Source organism: Castanea sativa, chromosome 12 (assembly GCF_040712315.1).
Source record: "Castanea sativa cultivar Marrone di Chiusa Pesio chromosome 12, ASM4071231v1".
NCBI classification, from domain to species: Eukaryota; Viridiplantae; Streptophyta; class Magnoliopsida; order Fagales; family Fagaceae; genus Castanea; species Castanea sativa.
This window is the reverse complement of record NC_134024.1, coordinates 33,726,250-33,745,308: the sequence shown is the minus strand read 5'-3', so window position 1 is coordinate 33,745,308 and position 19,059 is coordinate 33,726,250. Positions and strand designations below refer to the sequence as shown.

General features: G+C 32.6%; 1 protein-coding gene across 1 annotated transcript; it reads left to right on the top strand.

Annotated features, from left to right (window-relative positions):
* Positions 1-968: 968 nt before the first annotated feature.
* LOC142619745 (small ribosomal subunit protein uS13c) lies at positions 969-4,818 on the top strand. Its single transcript, XM_075793000.1, has 3 exons — positions 969-1,188; positions 4,159-4,383; positions 4,457-4,818. The coding sequence occupies exons 1-3, from the start codon at positions 1,072-1,074 to the stop codon at positions 4,622-4,624; spliced, it is 510 nt and encodes a 169-aa protein (XP_075649115.1). The 5' UTR covers positions 969-1,071; the 3' UTR covers positions 4,625-4,818.
* Positions 4,819-19,059: the final 14,241 nt, after the last annotated feature.

Genomic DNA, 19,059 nt, shown 5'->3' with positions numbered 1-19,059 from the left:
TAATGGTTAATAGCCATATGCAATAAGTTCTATAGGTATTAGCCAAAGCTTTGTAGCTTAACTCTCACTTTTTTGTGTGTTTTCTATTGACATGTCTATGGTTTGAATTCTCTCTTCCCCAATTATAATTTTTGAGATTTGTCACTAATAAAATCAAGAAGAAAATACCTTATCAAATACTTTGTAATACATCTCACCACACTCAAATAAAATATATAAAAGAGCTCTCAATAAAAAATAAAAAAGTTTAACGATACTTATAAATTACACAGACTTTGCTATACGCCACACACCAGTGACACCATCCTTCTTCTTCTTTTCTTTTTTTGCTTTTTGTATAGAACCACACACCACCCTTAATTCTTATTTCTCCTACACTTATTTGCTTTCTTGTTATCTTACACTTGGATGTTTGATCCATAACTCTAGGAAACCTTATATAACAAACCAATACTACACTAAGGACACAAAAGAAATACAAGGTATTAAATCCAATCGCCCAAGCAAAAGAGAAAAGTCATACCACCTATACGTTCAAGCTAACATTTTTTATAGTGAAATATTACAACTTACTTATTAAAGAAAAAAAAGTTTTCTTCTTACTTTATGACCCGTTTGGATAGAGGAGGGAAGGAGGGAGAGTGGGAGAAAGTAGAGTAGACTTAAAATAGACTAATTTTAGACTAAATCTACTCTACTCTATTTTACTCTCCTTTAATCCAAACGGACCATTAAAGACATGAAAAACATGTAAAAGTAAAAATAAACATGCAATATGCTTTAAAAAAAAAATTACTATCCATTCGAGACGGCAATGAATCTTTACAATAACTATAGAATTATTATTAAAAAAAAATTACATAACTATTAAATAAATAAATAAATAAATTATGTGATTTGGAAACCATTAGACAAGGTAGGAGTGGCCCATAATTTGTTTAAGTCAGTTTGGCTAGGTTGGGCCGAGAGGGCCCAATTACGCAATCTTTGCAGAAGGATAAGACTAGCTGAGAGTGCGTGTTTCTGACCATTGACATTTGATTTGAGACACAAGGTGGGAGTGGGGAGGAAATGGCACAGACGCTGGCAATGCCTCTGGCACCCTCGCTCTCCGTAATCTGCAACGGACCAAACCCTAATTTCTCCTCTAAATGCCTTTCATTCTCAGTTTCAACCCCTCCTCCTAAGGTAACCTTCACCTTCACCTTCGCTTTCTACTGCTCGCTTTTTTGCATTTCAATTTCAATTCTTTTTACTCTCTGCTTCCTTGAAAACTAGCTTTAGCTTTGGTTCTTTCTCTCAGCTTTGATTTCTTTTTGTTTCGCTTAGGAGAATTTAAATTGCTTAGAATTGACACTCAAATCGTTTAGATATAGTTAGGATTAGTTTTTTTTTTTTTTTTTTGGATAAAAAGTTAGAAATTTATTTATAATTGATAAATTGAGTACTTCATTTGCCATTAAAGCGGAAAAAACATTTTTCCTGTGCACGAGTGTAAACTACTTAGCCTGTCAGGGGTGACAACTAGTTCTCGCGGGTGGGGTCAGTTGCCTTAAGTGTAATGTAATGTAATGTAAGTTTTATCAACTTGGGCTCTTCTCTGGAAAGGTTGCTTTGGCTTAAAATAATAATAATAATAAAGCAGAAAAACACACTGGCAATTCCTCTAACCAAATGGCACTATGACTACTATCTTTAGCATAGAGTGTCAAATGTCAATTGAACAGCCACTCTATTTCAATTCTTCTCTATGAAACTGACTGACCAAGGTGATCTAAAACCTTGCAAGAGCCCATTAATTTCATCAATCAGATGTCCTTTGGGAACTATTGAACAAGAACCATGCTGTATAATTCTAAAAAATCCATGATTATCACACTCAAACATGCAAGCAAAACTATCTACTTCCAGGACAGAATTTTGCAGCATCAAGAGCACCCATCATATAAACGATTGGCCCGACTCAATATGTGCACTCTCCTGCCTATCCCATGAATTCAGGAAATCTGTCAACCACTTCAAGATGGATTTCCACTGTGGGAACTGAGTTGCATAGAGACCTCCATAGAAACAGTTGAACCTTCCTTGGGATCTTGAGCTTCCATAACAAATAACTTAGCTTATTATCCTGTGATACACTTATTCGCTATCCACCTCTTATAATTGTCGATATGCTGTACTCACTGAAAACTCACCATTTCTCGATGCCATTCAAATAAGTTTTTCCTTGGATGAATATTGGACAAAGGAATCTTCCTTACACAGTCCACATCTTCTTGTAAGAACACTTGGTGGATTAAAGAAACATTCCACCTATACTCATCAGCACTGGCAAAGTGCGCGTGCGCAGGGGGAGGGGGGTGCATGCTCCCCTTGGCTTTCTAAAATTCCCCTCCCTCTTATAATTTTTATAAAAATAAAAAATGTATATTACTAATGCTCCCCATCCTCCCCCAACGCCCCCTCCCCCCAAAAAAAGAAAATTTGGCTCTGCTACTAGCTATTAGGGTCTATAATCTAACACTCTCCATTGCCATTCACCATCTTAATCCCTGTTGAGGAAGAGGCCTAGCAGCCAACACAATCCTCCAAGAATGGGATGGACGACTTCCAAGTTGGGCTTCTGAATGAACTGTTAGGATAATACTTGGCTGGCCACACCTAAGCAAACAGAGATTGTGGATTTCAAAGGAGTTGTCAACATTGTTTAGACAACATAGCCATATTAAAAGGTGTCATCTCTCTAAAACCCAAACCTCTTTGGTCCTTAGGTTGACATAACTTTGTATAATTAAGCTAATGAATATGGTGTACGTCTCTTTGCTGTCCTCACCAATAAGAGTTAATAATCATTGTCAATTCATGACACAAACTCAATGGTAGTTTGAAGAACTCACATAAGTTGGGATTGATTGAGCAATAGCCTTAATGATAACCTCCTTCCCAGCCACGAAAAGACTTTCTTTCCAACCATGCAATCTCTGCCAAACATGTGTCTTCAAACCAGCAAAAACAGTTCTTCTTGATCATCAAACACAAGCAGGTAGTCCCGAATAGGTATCAAAACGAGTAGTTGAGCACCCAGCATTGTGCACATTAATGAACGATCCCTGTTTGAGGTATTCCTACTAAATAAGATTTGAGCTTTGGATTTATTAACAAACTATCCTGTGCTTTCTCAAATTTTAAAAACACTTCCCAGTCTACCAGTCAGGATGAAACCAAGTGGTTGTAGGCTTGGGATGAGTTGCAGACCTACACATCTTGGGTTCAATCCTCACTAGGAGTTCCCTTGAATTACCTAATACACAGTTCTGACGGTTGGGTTGTGTATCCATGGTTTACTCCCTAGGGATGGGTCCAAGGGCTTTGCCTTGGTGAGGTTCCACATCATAAAAAAATAATAATAATAACAATGTTTTAAAAAATATAGATATTGGTCGTTTAAAATAATAATATCCATATTATATTATTAATTGAATAATTAATAATTTGACCATTATGAATTTTGTAAATGACAAAGATACCCTTGAACATTATTAAATATTTTGTTCTAAATTAACTATATGTAATTACTCATTAGTTTTAAGAAAGAAAAAAGTGAGAAGTTGAATTCAAATGTAACATTAGTTATTACATATCTAAAAGAGATTGAAGAATTTCACTTTTCCTTTGGAAGTTAGTATTCTTGTATTTCATGGGAATTGTAATTCTTAAAAATTTTGACAAATGAACAACTGCATTTTCATGAAGTCACGAGTTAATAATTCGTATCCCAAATTACTACATTACAAAGACACCCTTAGAGTCTATATGGTGGTTTCTTTATAGTGTTGTTGGTTTGTTTGCCAAAAACATTTTAGGGAAAGAGAAGAAAATGCGGTATTGACTTACTTGTTTTCTGTTATTTTATGTTTAACATTATCAACTTACAATTTTAGATTAGGGTTAGGTACTTGCGGTTTTAGTTTAAATGGGTCCCAAATAATTGAATCTCTGAGACTGGAACTTTTTTTTTTTTTTTTTTTTTTTGGGGTTATTTTTGGGGGACATTCAAAGTTTTATTTTATTTTGGTTTCCATTATACTTTGAGGAATTAAATTGGGAGTTATAGTTTTGTATAATTGGTGTGACCTGGGACTCATATGTTACATGCAGATTCGTGGTCTAAGCATTAAATGTGTTCGTGTTGGAAATGTGGAGATCCCAAACAACAAGAGGGTTGAGTACTCTCTTCAGTATATACATGGGATTGGCCGTAGCACTGCTCGCAAAATCCTTGGTGACCTCAACATTGCAAACAAAATCACCAAGGACTTATCTGAGGAAGAACTCATTACAGTGCGTGACCAAGTCTCCAAATATATGATTGAAGGCGACTTGGTAATTCCCCTTCTCTCTTTCTATACATAAATGAAAATTTTAGTTTTAACGAAACTGATTGTGGGTGTTTCAGAGGCGGTTCAATGCACTGAATATAAGGAGATTGAAGGAGATTCAATGCTACAGAGGGATGCGGCACATTCAAGGGCTGCCATGTAGAGGACAACGAACGAAGAATAATTGCCGGACCTTGAAGGGTAAGAGGGTTGCTATTGCTGGAAAGAAGAAAGCTCCACGTTAAGCAAATAGGTTTTGCTTCTTCTTCTGTAATTGATGAACTCTTGTCTGGTTTTGTATATGAATCAGCTTATGCTAATTGCTTTCAGTTGATCTGATTCGGTTTATGTAATTGTGAACTGATCTGTTGAGGTGCATCATCTAACCTTCTGTTTTGTATTATCTTGTTTCTTTCTGGAATTGAGGTTCTTGGCAGTACATACCATGCTTTATCCACAATATATAAATTGTCTTGCTGACAAGTAACTTATATCGTGCATCAGTTTTTGCTGGTCAACGTTAGTACCCTGGAAAGTTAAAATTCGTCCTGTAGTCTAACTGTCATTTTCTGACATTTTGTAAGATCTAGTTAAAATACTGGATAGGTTGTATACTTGTATGAATCCTGTTCTGGCTTGAAATTTTGAACTATTGGAAATGCTATGAAAATTAAAGAGCAGATGATGACTTTTTTACATAGTGTCAAATACTAAAACCTTTTTTTTTTTTCGTTCTAATGCACAAATGATATTAGTATTCTACTTCTCATCACTTTATGTATTCTAAATCTGTTAGCTTTGACTAGTGCATTCATTAGCTGCAAATCTTGTGACACAAAATTCTTCACAACTTAACTGTGAAATCCTGACATTTTGTAAGATTCTAGTTTAAAAAACTGAACAAATTCTATGAATCCTGGTCTTGCTTGAAATTTGAACTATTTGAAATGCTACGAAAATTGAAGTGCAGATGACTTTTTGAAAGAGTCTCAAATGCAAACCTCGTCCTCCCCCCGGCGGCTCTCCCACTTCCTCTCCTATGCACCTATACTTCTCATCACATTATATTCTAAATCTGTTAGCTCTTGACAAGTTCATTCATTATCTATAAATCTAGTAACACAAAATTTTCCACAACTATTGATGTGACTTGTTGCGATCAATACATGATAAAAGTGGTGTCAATTGTAAGTCCATGTGAAAGCAATGTTACTCCAATTAAAAATATCACCTTTGCAAGTTGTGAAGGATTGTGTCCTTAGTGTTGCATCTGATTTTTCTTCTGTCATGCTTATTTTGTGTGTATATTCTTTAACTGTTGATTTTCTATACATGCCTGAGATTGATACAATATTATGAATCATTCACTTTGAACTGAATTGTGAATATCAATCAAAATACGCTTAAGAACACTTTTTGATCCAGTCGATTTTTCTATTGTAGGAGTAGGAATTTTTCTACCGTGAGGAGAGGTGTCAAAAAAGAAGTTATAACCAAAAAGAACTACAATTATACAAAAACCGGGATTGACTCCAACCCATCATCAACAAGATGGATTGGGTTTGGAAAGTTAAAGATGGAGATAGGTCCAGTTCTATTACAGCTGAAGTTCATTGGGCTAGGTTATGAGCAGCAAAAATTACCTCTCTCCTCACGGTAAAAACATTCCTTCTCCTACAGCAACACTCTCCTAAGTACGAGGAGTATGTCGTCCACAATTGGAGCAAAGGTCCATGGAGGGAAACCACAATTGCCACCGAATGAGATCCTTTGATTAATACGTGTTGAAATAAGAGCTTTACCGAACTAACAGGTGATTTACGTGCCATGATACCATTACCATATGAGGCAGGGAGAGAGCGGATTTGAATCTAAAGGGGGCAAGCTTAATATAAACTCCATTCATTAACATCAATATCTCACATTTGCAGATACAATTTCGAATTACACTATATATATATATATAATTAGACTTTCAAATTCAAAATAGTTATACAAACAAATGAAATAATATAACAAAGAGCAATGGCAGCAGTGGAGCTATATAGCTATTTTAGCTCCACTCAAACACAAAAAATCATCCTGCAGCAGTGGAGGTAAAGCAAAAAAATTTAGCTAAAGTGCTACAGTGCTCATGTATCAATACATGAGTACAGTAGTTGAGAGCTATAAAAAAAAAGATATTTTTTATTCACATTTCCAATTAAATTGTGGTTGAATATTTTTTGGGTAGTGGGATATATTATTTTATTGTAGTAGATATATTATTTTATTGTAATTTTTATATTATTTTATTGTGTTGAAAGCTAAAATAGATCCACTGCTGTAGCATGTTTTGTAAAATGAGTTGGTAAAATAGATAAAGTAACTTTTTGTGGAGCTAAATTACGAAAATTTTAACTTCACTGCTGTGGATACTCTAAGAGCATCTTCAACAACTTATTTAAATTTTTGTACTATTTGGACAGTGAACAGTAACATTTAGCTTTTACCTATCTACTTTTTCAAATACACTTTTTAATAGATTCCTTATCATTTTCTCCATCTCATTTAAATATTATTTCTTCATTATTTTTTTTAATTATTATTTATTCTTCCGATGTTCATTTCCAACAATTATATTTTTCAATGAGAAGTATTATATCTATAATATCTTTCGCAATACTTTCACAAGAATCACAACAAAATTTTATGTGGAAAATTGTTATTAGTTCTAATATGAATCCACCACTGAAATTATTTTTTTGTTCACCAATATTAGTTAATAACAATCTGTTACTTAAGATTTATTGTGAAAATATTGTGATAGCATTTCTTAATTGTCATTTCTTATTTTTTATATTATTTTTCCTTTCAATTTCATCCATACATTTCTTTTCTTTTTTCTCTTGTTTTTTCTCCACCACACTCGTATACCCATTCTAGCTCCCTTCTTTTTCTTTTTCTACTTGATTCCAGATCACTCACTCTCTCTCTCTCTCTCTCTCTCTCTACTTGATTCTAGAACATTCTCTAGCTCTCTATGTGATAAGAAACAGAGAAAGAACAAGCGAGAGATATCTTGCTTGCTCCATCGTTAATCGAAGGACACAGGTAGGCGCAAAATCTACGTTCACTGTGCCAAGCTAGCCTTCCGCTCCGCTGCTTCTCATCTTCCTCCCCAACGCAGCCTAGATGGGTCAAATGGCTTTTGTCTTTTATTTTTTTATTTTATTGTTATGATTTGATTAATTTTAAGATTGTGTTTTTGAATTTGTATTTTGATTATGCTTTGAGTTTAGAGATGTTTAAGAGAAATGATTGTTGTGTTTGTAGCCGTTGTGAGAGGAGAGAGAGAATTGTTTTTTATTGAGTTGTATGAATATCTAGAGAAGTACTGTAGCAACTTTAAAAAAAATTGGAAAAGTTTTGAATTTGGAGAATCTGTTGAAGTTGATTTTTGGGGTTTGTTCTCCAAAAAATAGATTTAGCTAATTTATTGGAGATGCTCTAAATATCTTACAAGTGTTTACTTTTCCATAAATATACACCAACTTGTAGTAATATATATTTTTTAATAATATATGTCAAAACTCAAAGACAAATTTCCTTAGCAACTTTTACCTGTAACATGACAAAAACTCTTACTATCTATTGTCCTTGAAGAGAAATGACTAGAAATAATATTATCTAACATTAACGGTAGTAATGATTATAATCAAATGGCTCATTGTGTATGAATCTAACGGTCCCTAATCAAACCATCGACTTTCATCTCACACCGTCTTCCCTCTCCTTCATTCTCAACCATAACTATTCTCTCTCTTTCTTTGCCCTCTCTTTTTCTATTTTTCCCTAATCCAATGTTCTATCTCTCTCAAACTTAGACTCAGACTCTCTCTTTAAAGTCCAGATTTCAAATATGGATTTATATATTTAGAAACTTGTGTTATTTGGATTTGTGATTTGTTCTTCTTCTTCTTCTTCTTCTTCTTCTTCTTCTTTCTGAAGGTTTCTTTGGGATATTTCCAAATGTTTTCTTTTTTGGTTCCATGGTCAGTTTGTAATTTTTTTGGGGAGGGGGGCAAGTGTATATATTTTGGGGGTAAAATTGTAAAACTTTTGTGCATATATATATAATAGTCAAATTTTAAAAAAATTTGGGGGTAGCCCCCCAAGGCCAATACATGGCTCCGTCTTTGATATGAGGTACCAACTTTCTTATAGAAACAACTTATTTTACGACTTTTCTCACAACTTTTTGAGTTGACAAGTTGTAAAGAGTGGACAATCACTTTCACATGATCTCATCACTAACACCATTTTTTTTTTCTATCACTCACAACCAATTGCTTCAGCAAGATGTGAAATAAGTTGTGTTGGTTGATTTATGTATCTAAAGTTTTAATTTGGGGGGTGGGGGAATCTCTTAGTTACTTGGATTTGTACTAATTTGGTTTTTTTTTTTTTTTTTTTTTTTTTTTTTTTTTTTTGTAACATAGAAATATAGGAATATTATTATTGGTGCTAATTCTGTCTACGTTTCGCTATAGGCCACTAATGCAGTAATCTAAGACCCCATCCATTACCCAATAGAATATAATTAAGGTCTTCTTACCTATCCAAAAATTAGAAAAAAAAAAAATTAAGGCCCCTAAAATGCACTGTCCCTAAAAAAAAGAATCAATAAAAGTTATTTAAAAAAAAATTACTCTCTTCCAATATTTTGCAGAGTATTTAAGAGTGAAAAATTTCCCACTCCTATACCAAAAGGTAAAGAGATACTTCATTTTAATACCAATTCAATACTTGTTTCCAACTTCCAAGAGAGAGACAATGATTATTACTACAAAATAAAAGGCAAAAACAAATAAACACACACTTTCTTTCCAGCTTGAATTTTGAAGGAATCAAACCCGGCCACTACTTACCTTGCTACTCTCTATCTTGATTCATTTTTTACCAACTTTCTTTGTAGATGCTCATCAATCGGTGTATGGTGGGTTAACTGCTCTTCATGTTGGTTTTTATATAATCTTCTTTCTTTTTATTGTTGTTCTTCTTATTTCTACTATTGCAAAATCTTCTTCTTTGTAGCTGCTCATCAACTGGTGTATATAAAAAACTAATTAATATTATTTAATTAATATTTATACAAAAGTAAAGTCTCACTTAAGATTTTCACCTGAGGCTCCAAAATAAATTAAATCGACCTTGATCTAGAGTTGATATTTCAGAAAACATGGATAATATTCCACCTTGTTCCTCCTCTTTACCGACAAGCCTGATTTTCCATTTTTCAGGGTTTTTTTTTTTTGCTTACACACGTGTCATTCTTTGATATGTTAATAGTCAAAATTGGTTCTTAAAGGAGTACTCCAGTTTAGAATTTATGCCAATAGGTCCTCATTGGCCGCTGCAATTGTGCTTCCCTTTAAAGTTTAAACAATAAAGTAATGTAATTAATAAGTAAAATAAAATAGGAGGTGGTGTTGGAAAAGAAATTAATAATAATATATATAGATCAGCTTTAATCATGGACCATGGCTCCGTTCACCTCTACCATCACACTCAAATAGATATAGAGAACAAACCTAATTTTGAATTTTTTTAGATTTAACAAAAAAATATATATGTTCAGAGGGTTTTCTTGGTTAAATTTTTATGACAAATTTGTTTTTGGATACAAAATTGTGTATGGATATTGATGTTTTTAGAAATGATTGTGCTTTTTATATATAAAATCCAAATATTTGTCAATCTCAAAGTCTAAGGCAAGAAAATCAAATAGATTTAACAAAATTTTAGTTCTTTTTTTTTTTTTTAAGAAATAGAAAGATCTTTAAAAATTTGCATGCATTTTTTTTTTTCTTCTTCCCAAAATTTTATATATTGTTAAAAAATTTAATAATTTTTTAGATTTTCAATTTAAAAATACCAAAACCACATTGTTTTAAGACACTTTAACAATATCCCACCTAACAAAATTGGATGGAATGACTACATTGAAAAGAAGTAAAACTTATATGACAATAAGGATTTAAAAACAAAAAATTATGTGGCTGAATTGAATTTTGAGTAAAGTCATAGTGTAAAATGTAATTTCACCTCTTTTTTTTGAGAATGTCTATTTAGTGCCAAGTGGAAACCGCGGGTTTAATTGGTAAACTTTTTTAATCACCTATTTACGAGTCTGCCACCAGTCTTCAATTTGCAATCACGGAAGAATTCTTGCACTATGGTTTAAAAGGAAAAGAAGCCCCCAAATACAATACAATACATAAACTATTGTGCTATAACACATTGACACAACATTCTAGCTCACAACTGACAGTATTTGTCACTTTTGACAATTCAACTCTAGTAAGTAAGGATAAAAAAAAAAAATACCATAAAAAAAAAAAAAAAGTTAAGGATCAAAAATATTTCCCCAATCTTTTGACAGCTGCAACTAATTCGGAGATTCAAATCATAATCAACTTATTATTGTTTAGCTTAAGAGTTGTAAAAGCAACTTTGCGATAGTCGACAAAATAAAGAAAGTGCCCAATCTCTAATATTAAAATACATAAATTTTAACCCAGGGGGTTGGCTGAGTTGGTAGAGCTCTCAGCCTCAGGGTGCTTGTACTGGGCTCGACTGGGTGTGCTCCCCAGTTCGAGTCTTGCTACCTGCACTTTGAAACGAATTTCCTGGCTCTTTCACCCGCTTCGCAGAACACGACAGGTGATTACCTCTCAGTTGAAAGCCTGAGGATACGCGTGCAACCAAAAAAAAAAAAAAATACATAAATTTTAGAATCGAGATGATACATGACAAAAAGAGACTGAGAGTTCTGCAAAAAGCCTAACACCATGCTGTCAGAGTAGTCTATGAACTCCTTTTTTTATGCTAAGAAAACAAGACCAAGAAGGTGATAATATGCAGGAGCAATAATCAAGGCCAACAGATGTTTACGTAGAAATGGATGTGGTTCTGATATTTTTCCTCTCTCTGCTTAAACCAGAGAATTCCAAAGAAGGCCAGAGCTGCAAATAGAAAGATTGTGCGTCGACCAAAGGGCCTATGCTTTTCAGCACAAAAATTATAAAGGGCCTATGCTTGATATATCACTTCGAATAGGGGTTCCAGGCTTTCTTCTAATATAACGCATGTTTTCTACGTAGTATAGTAGAGTATTCATTTTGAAGTCCGAGTTCTATTACTAGTTTACCAATGGGGGAAAAAAAGGGGCGAGTACAAGGCTAAGTCCAGTTTTCCTATACATTTGACCTAATACAATGTAGACACTTGACAAATGTTATGGATGTGTTAGTATCATATCGGGGTCCAATACATAGTAATATTGGACTTGAGCTATGTCCATACAAACCTTCCCTATGTGTCAAGAGGTAACTCACTCCACACCTCCAAAGTCTAGACCTATCGAAATCAACGATCCTAACTACACATGACGAGTTTGATAGGATTGGGGGGCAGGGAGTTAAAATATCATAGGGTGTTCTCAATAAACCCAATTCTGACCGATCATATACTTTATCTAGATTTAATTTTGCCACAACATAACCTTTCCTACTCGTTCTAGACTGGAAAGAGAATAATTTTATGTGCTACAGTAATTTTTTTTAAAATATATACAAGATAGAAATTTTGTTCTAACTTAATCTAAGTATAAATTAAATGTAGAGTGACCATCGCGTGAAGGGTGTGCGGTGGTCACTAATAGGTCAGTTTCTAATAAGGGTCTAATCCATTGGGTTATGATACGAGATACCGATTTGTATAAAATGTTACATAGGCTAATAGGTTGGTTTCTTTGGTTGAATCCATATAGCATTTTTTGTATTTTGATATCAAAGTTTGTGCACGAAGGTCCGATGTTTTCTTAGAAAAGGATTGGGTATTTTTATTCAAAATCCAAATTTTTTTCAATCTCAAAATCTAGGACAAGAAAATTAAATAGTTTTACAAAAAATTATTTTTATGAAAATAATTCAAAAGTACTAAAACCAGTTTTTGGATATTTTATGCATGGTATCCCACCAAATTAAATTAAATGGAAACATTATATATATATTGAACAAAAGTAAAACTTAAATGACTTAAATGACTTAAATGAATAAACAAAAAACAATAATATTAAAAAAAAAAAAAAAACCTATTTATATAGTGTGAAATATAATTTGCTTTTTTTTTTTTTTGTGTGTAAAGGGTTAACTGGAAACCGGTTTAACCGGTACTCACTATAGTTGAAAAAGAAAAGAAACAGTCAAATACGCAAACTCTTGTACTTTTAATTAAACACAACACAACATACTCGAGGCTCACCGCTCACATTTGAGTTTTGACAATTCAAGTATTCAACTGGAGCAAAAATATTTCCCCAATGTTTTTGACAACTGCAACTAATTCCTCGATTCAACCTATTGTTTAGCTTAAGAGTAGTAAAGAAACTTTGGAGTAGTCAAAACATAGAAAGTGCCCATTTCAATATTAAAGTACATAAATTTTTTAATCGAGATGATACGTGACAAAAGAGACTCATGAGGTGCAAAAAAGCCTAACATCATGCTGTGAGAGTAGTCTATGACTTCCTTTTTCATGCTAAGACAACAACACCAAGAAGGTGACAAAGCAGGAGCAAAAGCAAGCTAGAGTCAAAGCCAACTGATTTTTACGCAGAAATGGATGTGGTTCTGATGTTTTTCCTCTCTTCGCTTAAACCAGAGAATTCCAAAGAAGGCTATAGCTGCAAATGGAAAGATCGTGCGTCCAAAATTTTTATGATTTTCAGCCAAAACAAAAAGGCTTATGCAGCTATGCTTGAATCTTGATATGTCACTTCAGTAGGGATTCCGGGCTTTCTTCTAGACATGGCAAAATGAGTAGGTTTGATTAATCGGGTTGCGGGTCAAAATATATCATTCTAAGGGCACGTATGGTAGACTGTAATAAACACTGTAATGTAATAGATATTCTTATGGCATAACTAATTGGCTGTTTGGTTATGTTTTTATTACAATGAATAGTTATTCTTTATGAATAGCTATTATTCAAAATGAGGAATAACTATTCTTTATCACAAGTACTGAATATTTATTCCTTCACCTTAAGTAATAACTTTTTAAAATTTTTTCTTAAAAAGCCATTTACTGCCACATCTTCAAAAGGAAAGAAAATAAATTTTCATTGTTGTTAATTATTAGCTCTATTTTGAATACCCTAAAATAAGTGTATTTTAAGACATTTGATTTAAAAATGATTTAATTACTCATTCTTTTTATACTCTACTAAATTGTGGATGCATATTCAGGATTCTATTTCTAAATGGTCACCAAACTAATAAATAGTAATACTTATTACATTCCAACTTGATGTATTTCTTATAATACTTATTCCTATCCCCATTTAATGATCATTACAGTGTACCAAATGTGCCCTAAGTGGGTTAAAAATGGGTTTGAGTCAATCGAGTTGCAGGTCGGGTCGGGTTGACCTGTATATTTCACATGATTTTTTTTAATATAGAAAACAACATGTATTTTCCATTTGAAAAGTTATGCAACAATTTACTTAATGTAAAATGTATTACTTTGAATTCACTACTTATATCGAGAATAAACTCAATTAAACTCATTAATACTTCTTCAATAATTTTAAAATTATACAAATCCTAGTATTGCTATCTAAAACAAAATAACACAAAGATAAGTAAAACAAATACACAAGTGAAATATACATTAAAGTTTGATTGTTTACTTATTTATACATGGTCTCTTTTATGAATATCATATCATTGTTAAGCAACTCACACTCTAGGAAATATCATAATTTATTTTGAAAATCCGTTTATTAATTTTGGACATAAATTGTTAACAAAATAGGTCTAAGTATTCATAATTTATGCTAAATTGATACTTTGGTTTCACTATTTTCACACTTGTGAATGTTTCTCACACATGTCTACAATTTTAAATCTATATTTTTAACTCTACTGTAACTAGATTATTTGGGCATGTACTTTGCTATTTGATATCTAAAAATATTTACTCATTACAAAATACTCAATCATTCATCTTTTAATTACTTTGCATGCAATTATGTAAATGTATCAATTGTTTTTTTAAAACTCATAACAAATAATTAAACCAATATTGTCTTAATTTTACTATTTTTTTCTAAATTTTTTTTTTTTTTTTTAAAATAGTTCGGGTTGGGTCACAGGTTGGGTCGGGTTGACTCGCAAAAAACACGGGTCGGGTCACGGGTCAACCTGTTTTTGCTTCGGGTCAAAAAATCGGGTTCAGGTCGGGTCGGGTCAGAAAATTCTAACTCGTTTTGCCATGTTTACTTTCTTCTAATATACATAGGAGAAATGCTGAGCACAACTTGCTGAGTTGTGAGTAGTTAAAATGTGGCAAATTGTGGTAAAAGTTCTATAATAAATTGTGTAGCGAGTTGTGACAAAAATTGTGTAATAAGATGTGTCCTTAGCATTTCTCCTATATACATAGTGGTCTTGGTGTTTTATTACCAAGGAAAAAAAAAAAGGGCGCGTAGAAGGCTTAGATCCAAATCTCTTGTTTATTTCATATTTTCACATCATATATATATATATTGAGTTATTAACTTATGATGAGAATAACATCACTTTTATGAGAAATTATAATATTCTCATGGTGGACCACGTCATTTGTCTACTATTTCACTAAAAAACTTACACCTGTTTAAAATTGCTAAATCAGTTTGTTCTATCTGTTTAATTTTTTTTTATTAGAAATTGACTCAGCAATTTTAAATAGAGATGTAAGCCTCTTAGTGGAATAATAGACAAGTGATATGATTTACCATGAGTACCATATAATTTCTCCACTTTCACATGCTGTCAACTTATGCACCAAACACAACCTGACTCATGAGTTAGCTATAAAATTTAGTGTATCTTTAGACTTATAAATCTAAATTGATAGCTAAGTTTTTGGACCAAACTTAAGTAAAGTCCATAGGTGGTACACTAGCTTTTCATGTATTGACCAATGAAGTACATTATTGAATTTACATGCATTTGAAAAGATAACATTGTTTTTCATGTAGTTGAATTCAATTCGAAAAATTAAATATATTACCTATAAAATTGTACTAAAATCTTACCCATTTGAAAAGACTAAAGAAATTAGAGAGGGAAAAGAAAGAATACTAGTGCATGGTTTTTACTTATCTTTGATAGCTTATAGGTATAGTATTTATTAAAAGATATGATTTTTGGTAGCTTTATGTTAAATTTTTTACAAAAAAACTAAAAACTATTTTATTTTAAAAAAAAAAAGCTAAAAGTTTATTATTTGGGAAAAAAACTATTGTATAGTATTTATTAAAAGATATGATTTTTGGTAACTTTATGCTAAATTTTTTACAAAAAACTAAAAACTATTCTATTTAAAAAAAGCTAAAAGTTATATTATTTGGAAAAAAAAAAAAGTAAGACAAAAATTAAAAAGCAAAACTTTTTTTTTTAACAATTCTCAAACGCACCCAACTGACTGTATCAACTTTGAAAACAATATTTGTTTGAAAACAATATTTGTTCAAGCTCAATGTTAAATATTAAGCTATGATATATTTGACGTCACGGAAGCCTAAAGAAAGCACACACAATACTCTCTTGATAAAACATAAACTAAACTCAGTAGGAAAGCTAGAATTTTGTGTGGAGGGGCGACCAGAATATGAAATGATTTTTTTCTTTTTCACAATGTAATTATAGAGTGCGGACACCAGAGTGTTGAATTTTTTTTTGTTGAGTTTAATTACTTTATACTCAATAATATTTAAATTCTCCATAAATCTAGATTTTTAAATTAAATTATATATTATTAAGTATAATATATATATATATATATATATATATATATATATGATGAGCAATCTTACGAACACAATAATTTTTCATAACTTTTCTCATAATATTTGAGTTGATAAGTTTTTATTGATTTTTATTTGAACCAAATACTAGTACTATTTTATTATTAACCATCAATAGATTGCCACTTAGAGAGGTGTCAAATATTTTTGTGAAATTATTTTTTTACAAGAGTTATAATTATATACTTATATGATATACTAGGCAATTTATATGTTATATTATAAAATAATACGTACAATTAAACAAAAAAAATCTTTAAAAAAAAAGGATTTTCTCCAAAAAAAATTATAAAAAATAAAGAGGAATTGAAGAGGAGTCGCATCACACATGGGAGTAGATAAAACAGATTAAACAATGTTTAACTTTTGAAGTGTCTAATTTTTTAACCACACACGTGGATCTATGGAAGTTATAGCATTCTCAACAAAGGTTGTAAATTCTATAAATGCTATTTTTTAGCATCTGAAATCACAAAACACTTCTCCATCACACATCCTATAACTTAAAATTTTTGCATTTGTGTAGCTCAAATCTTATAAAAAAAATAATTTTTTGTTGCTCTCTCATCTCTCTCCTTGTACTCTTCTTTCTTTTTCTCTCACCGGTGTCTTCTGCTCTCATTTCTTCTTTCCTTCTTTCCTTCTCTCACTAGTCTCACTTCTTTTCTCTTTTCTTCTTTCTTTCTCTTTTCTTCATTCACCGACACCGGCATCCACAACTGAAAACTATGGTGGTAGTGGTTCGGCGAAACTGTGAAGAAGATGAGGTCGAGTTTGTGGTTTGTGGTTTATGGGTCTCTGCTGTTGATCGGGGTGGCTGGGTTGCGTTGGTTCGGCGAGCATGGCTGGGTTTTGACAAGTGTGGCTGGGTTTAGGTGGGTTATGTGATTTGATTTTGGGTGAGAAATTTCAAAAATACGCTCTTTCTAATTTTGGAGTCTGTGATTTCTAACATGGGTTTGTGATTTGTGGTGGTACTAGGTTTGATTGGTGGTTTTGATGTTGGTTTGTTGAGTTTTTGATTTGGTTTTGGGTGGTGGGAATCCTGATTTGCAGAGGTTGTGGGTGCCGCCGGTGATGGTGGCTATGGCTGTGCTATGGTGGTTTGTGGTTGGGTTTGTGTGGTGGATTTATGGGTGATGGGTTTGCGGTGGTTGTTGGCTATTGGGCGAGGTGGCTATTGGCTGTTGGGTGTGGTGGCTGTTGGGTTTTGTTATACCAGTGGTGGTGGTGGTGAGTGGAGGTGGTGGTGTGGCGTCGGCAATGCTGTGAGAAAGAGAGAGACAGAGCAGAGAGGAAAAATAAAAAATTATTAAAAAATAATAAAGAAGCAATATTTAAATGAAATGGTAAAAAAAATTAGAAGTTTTGATATAGGTTGTATTGTAAAATGGTGTGTTATATGTTATAAAATTGGGTTTTGAGATGGTAAATGCTAATTTTTTTTTAGAATTGTTGATGGGAATGCTCTTATAATTGGAAGGCACTTTGAGCTTAGCAATCTGAGAAACTCTAGAATAAAACAACTATGAAGGAAAGAAGAAAAACCTAATTAGACACAGATATGAATGAGAAAAACTGAGAAAATGATGGAAGAAAGAGTGAGAGAGGAAGGAGAAAAACTGAAAAGAGTAAAAAAGACTCACTTATGGGTGTTGAATAGGTTGCCTATCAGCCCAAATGCAAATCAACTGGTATTGTTTATTGAAGACAAATGAGACAAGTACACAGAACACAGCCTCCTTCCATCGTTAATTCCAAAGTAAGCTACAATTTTTTTTTTTTTTGAATGAGGAAGTTTGAATCCCCTTTTTAGTACTTGAAAAAATAATATTTTTACAACAAATCATATTTGGTAAGATGTTATTGGTCCTAATTTGAATCCACCATTTTAATACAACAAATAAAAATTTGCTATTGGGAGAATGGTTTTCATATATTTTAGATCTCAGACATTTAAATGCATGTATTCTAATTTTTTTGAAAAAATTTGGGAGGAGGGGGGGGGGGTGGGGGGAAGACCCCTTTCGGCCCCAATGTGGCTCTGCCATTGACTAAATTGTTAGTTCTTGGTAGTAAATCTCAGATCCACGAGGGTTTCCTTGAATTCACAAGGAAAAGAAAACTAGAATCCACCAAAGAAATAATACGATAAAAATCTGTATTTATTGATAATAGTCTGCTTTGCTTTTGACGGCTACAAAATATATAAATATTGAGAAAAAAACGTCTAAAACCCTAATTCGCATTAATTACGCTATAAGGTGACAAAATACTGAAATTTTACAAAAATTGCAAAATTGTGTTAAATGCAGAATCATAAACTACTGAACTTAAGGGTCGTCCCATAAAAGACGGGGCCTTATTCTGGCTTTTAAACTAAAAGTTATTAAGGGAAAACAAAAATTACTATAAATAGTAAAAACATTGTCACCCTGCCAAGTTTCATGCAATTCCCTTCAACCTACCAAGTTTCATGCAATTCCAACATTGTCACCCCAATAACCTCTACTAGCACCCCCCTTTGATCTTGCGTTTTGACTTTTTGCACCATTGCTGCTCTAGGAAGGCATGTATTGTCTGTTCTACATTAATCTCCCCCACTTGAAAAGAACTTGACCTTAAGTTCCCACTATCTGGTTCATTAGGAGGATGATAATCATACAAGTTAGCAACATTGAAGGTAGAAGAAATGCTCATGTCTAAAGGAAAAGCAACCACACAAGCATTGTTGTTGATCTTCTTAGTAATCTGAAATGGACCAAACTTTTTGTCCTTC

Bases quoted from the DNA above. Each gene is read 5' to 3' on its own strand.
- LOC142619745 (XM_075793000.1), top strand. From the start codon at position 1,072: ATGGCACAGACGCTGGCAATGCCTCTGGCACCCTCGCTCTCCGTAATC. The intron at 1,189-4,158 runs GTAACCTTCACC...TGTTACATGCAG, and splicing joins TTTCAACCCCTCCTCCTAAG to ATTCGTGGTCTAAGCATTAA. The intron at 4,384-4,456 runs GTAATTCCCCTT...TGGGTGTTTCAG, and splicing joins ATATGATTGAAGGCGACTTG to AGGCGGTTCAATGCACTGAA.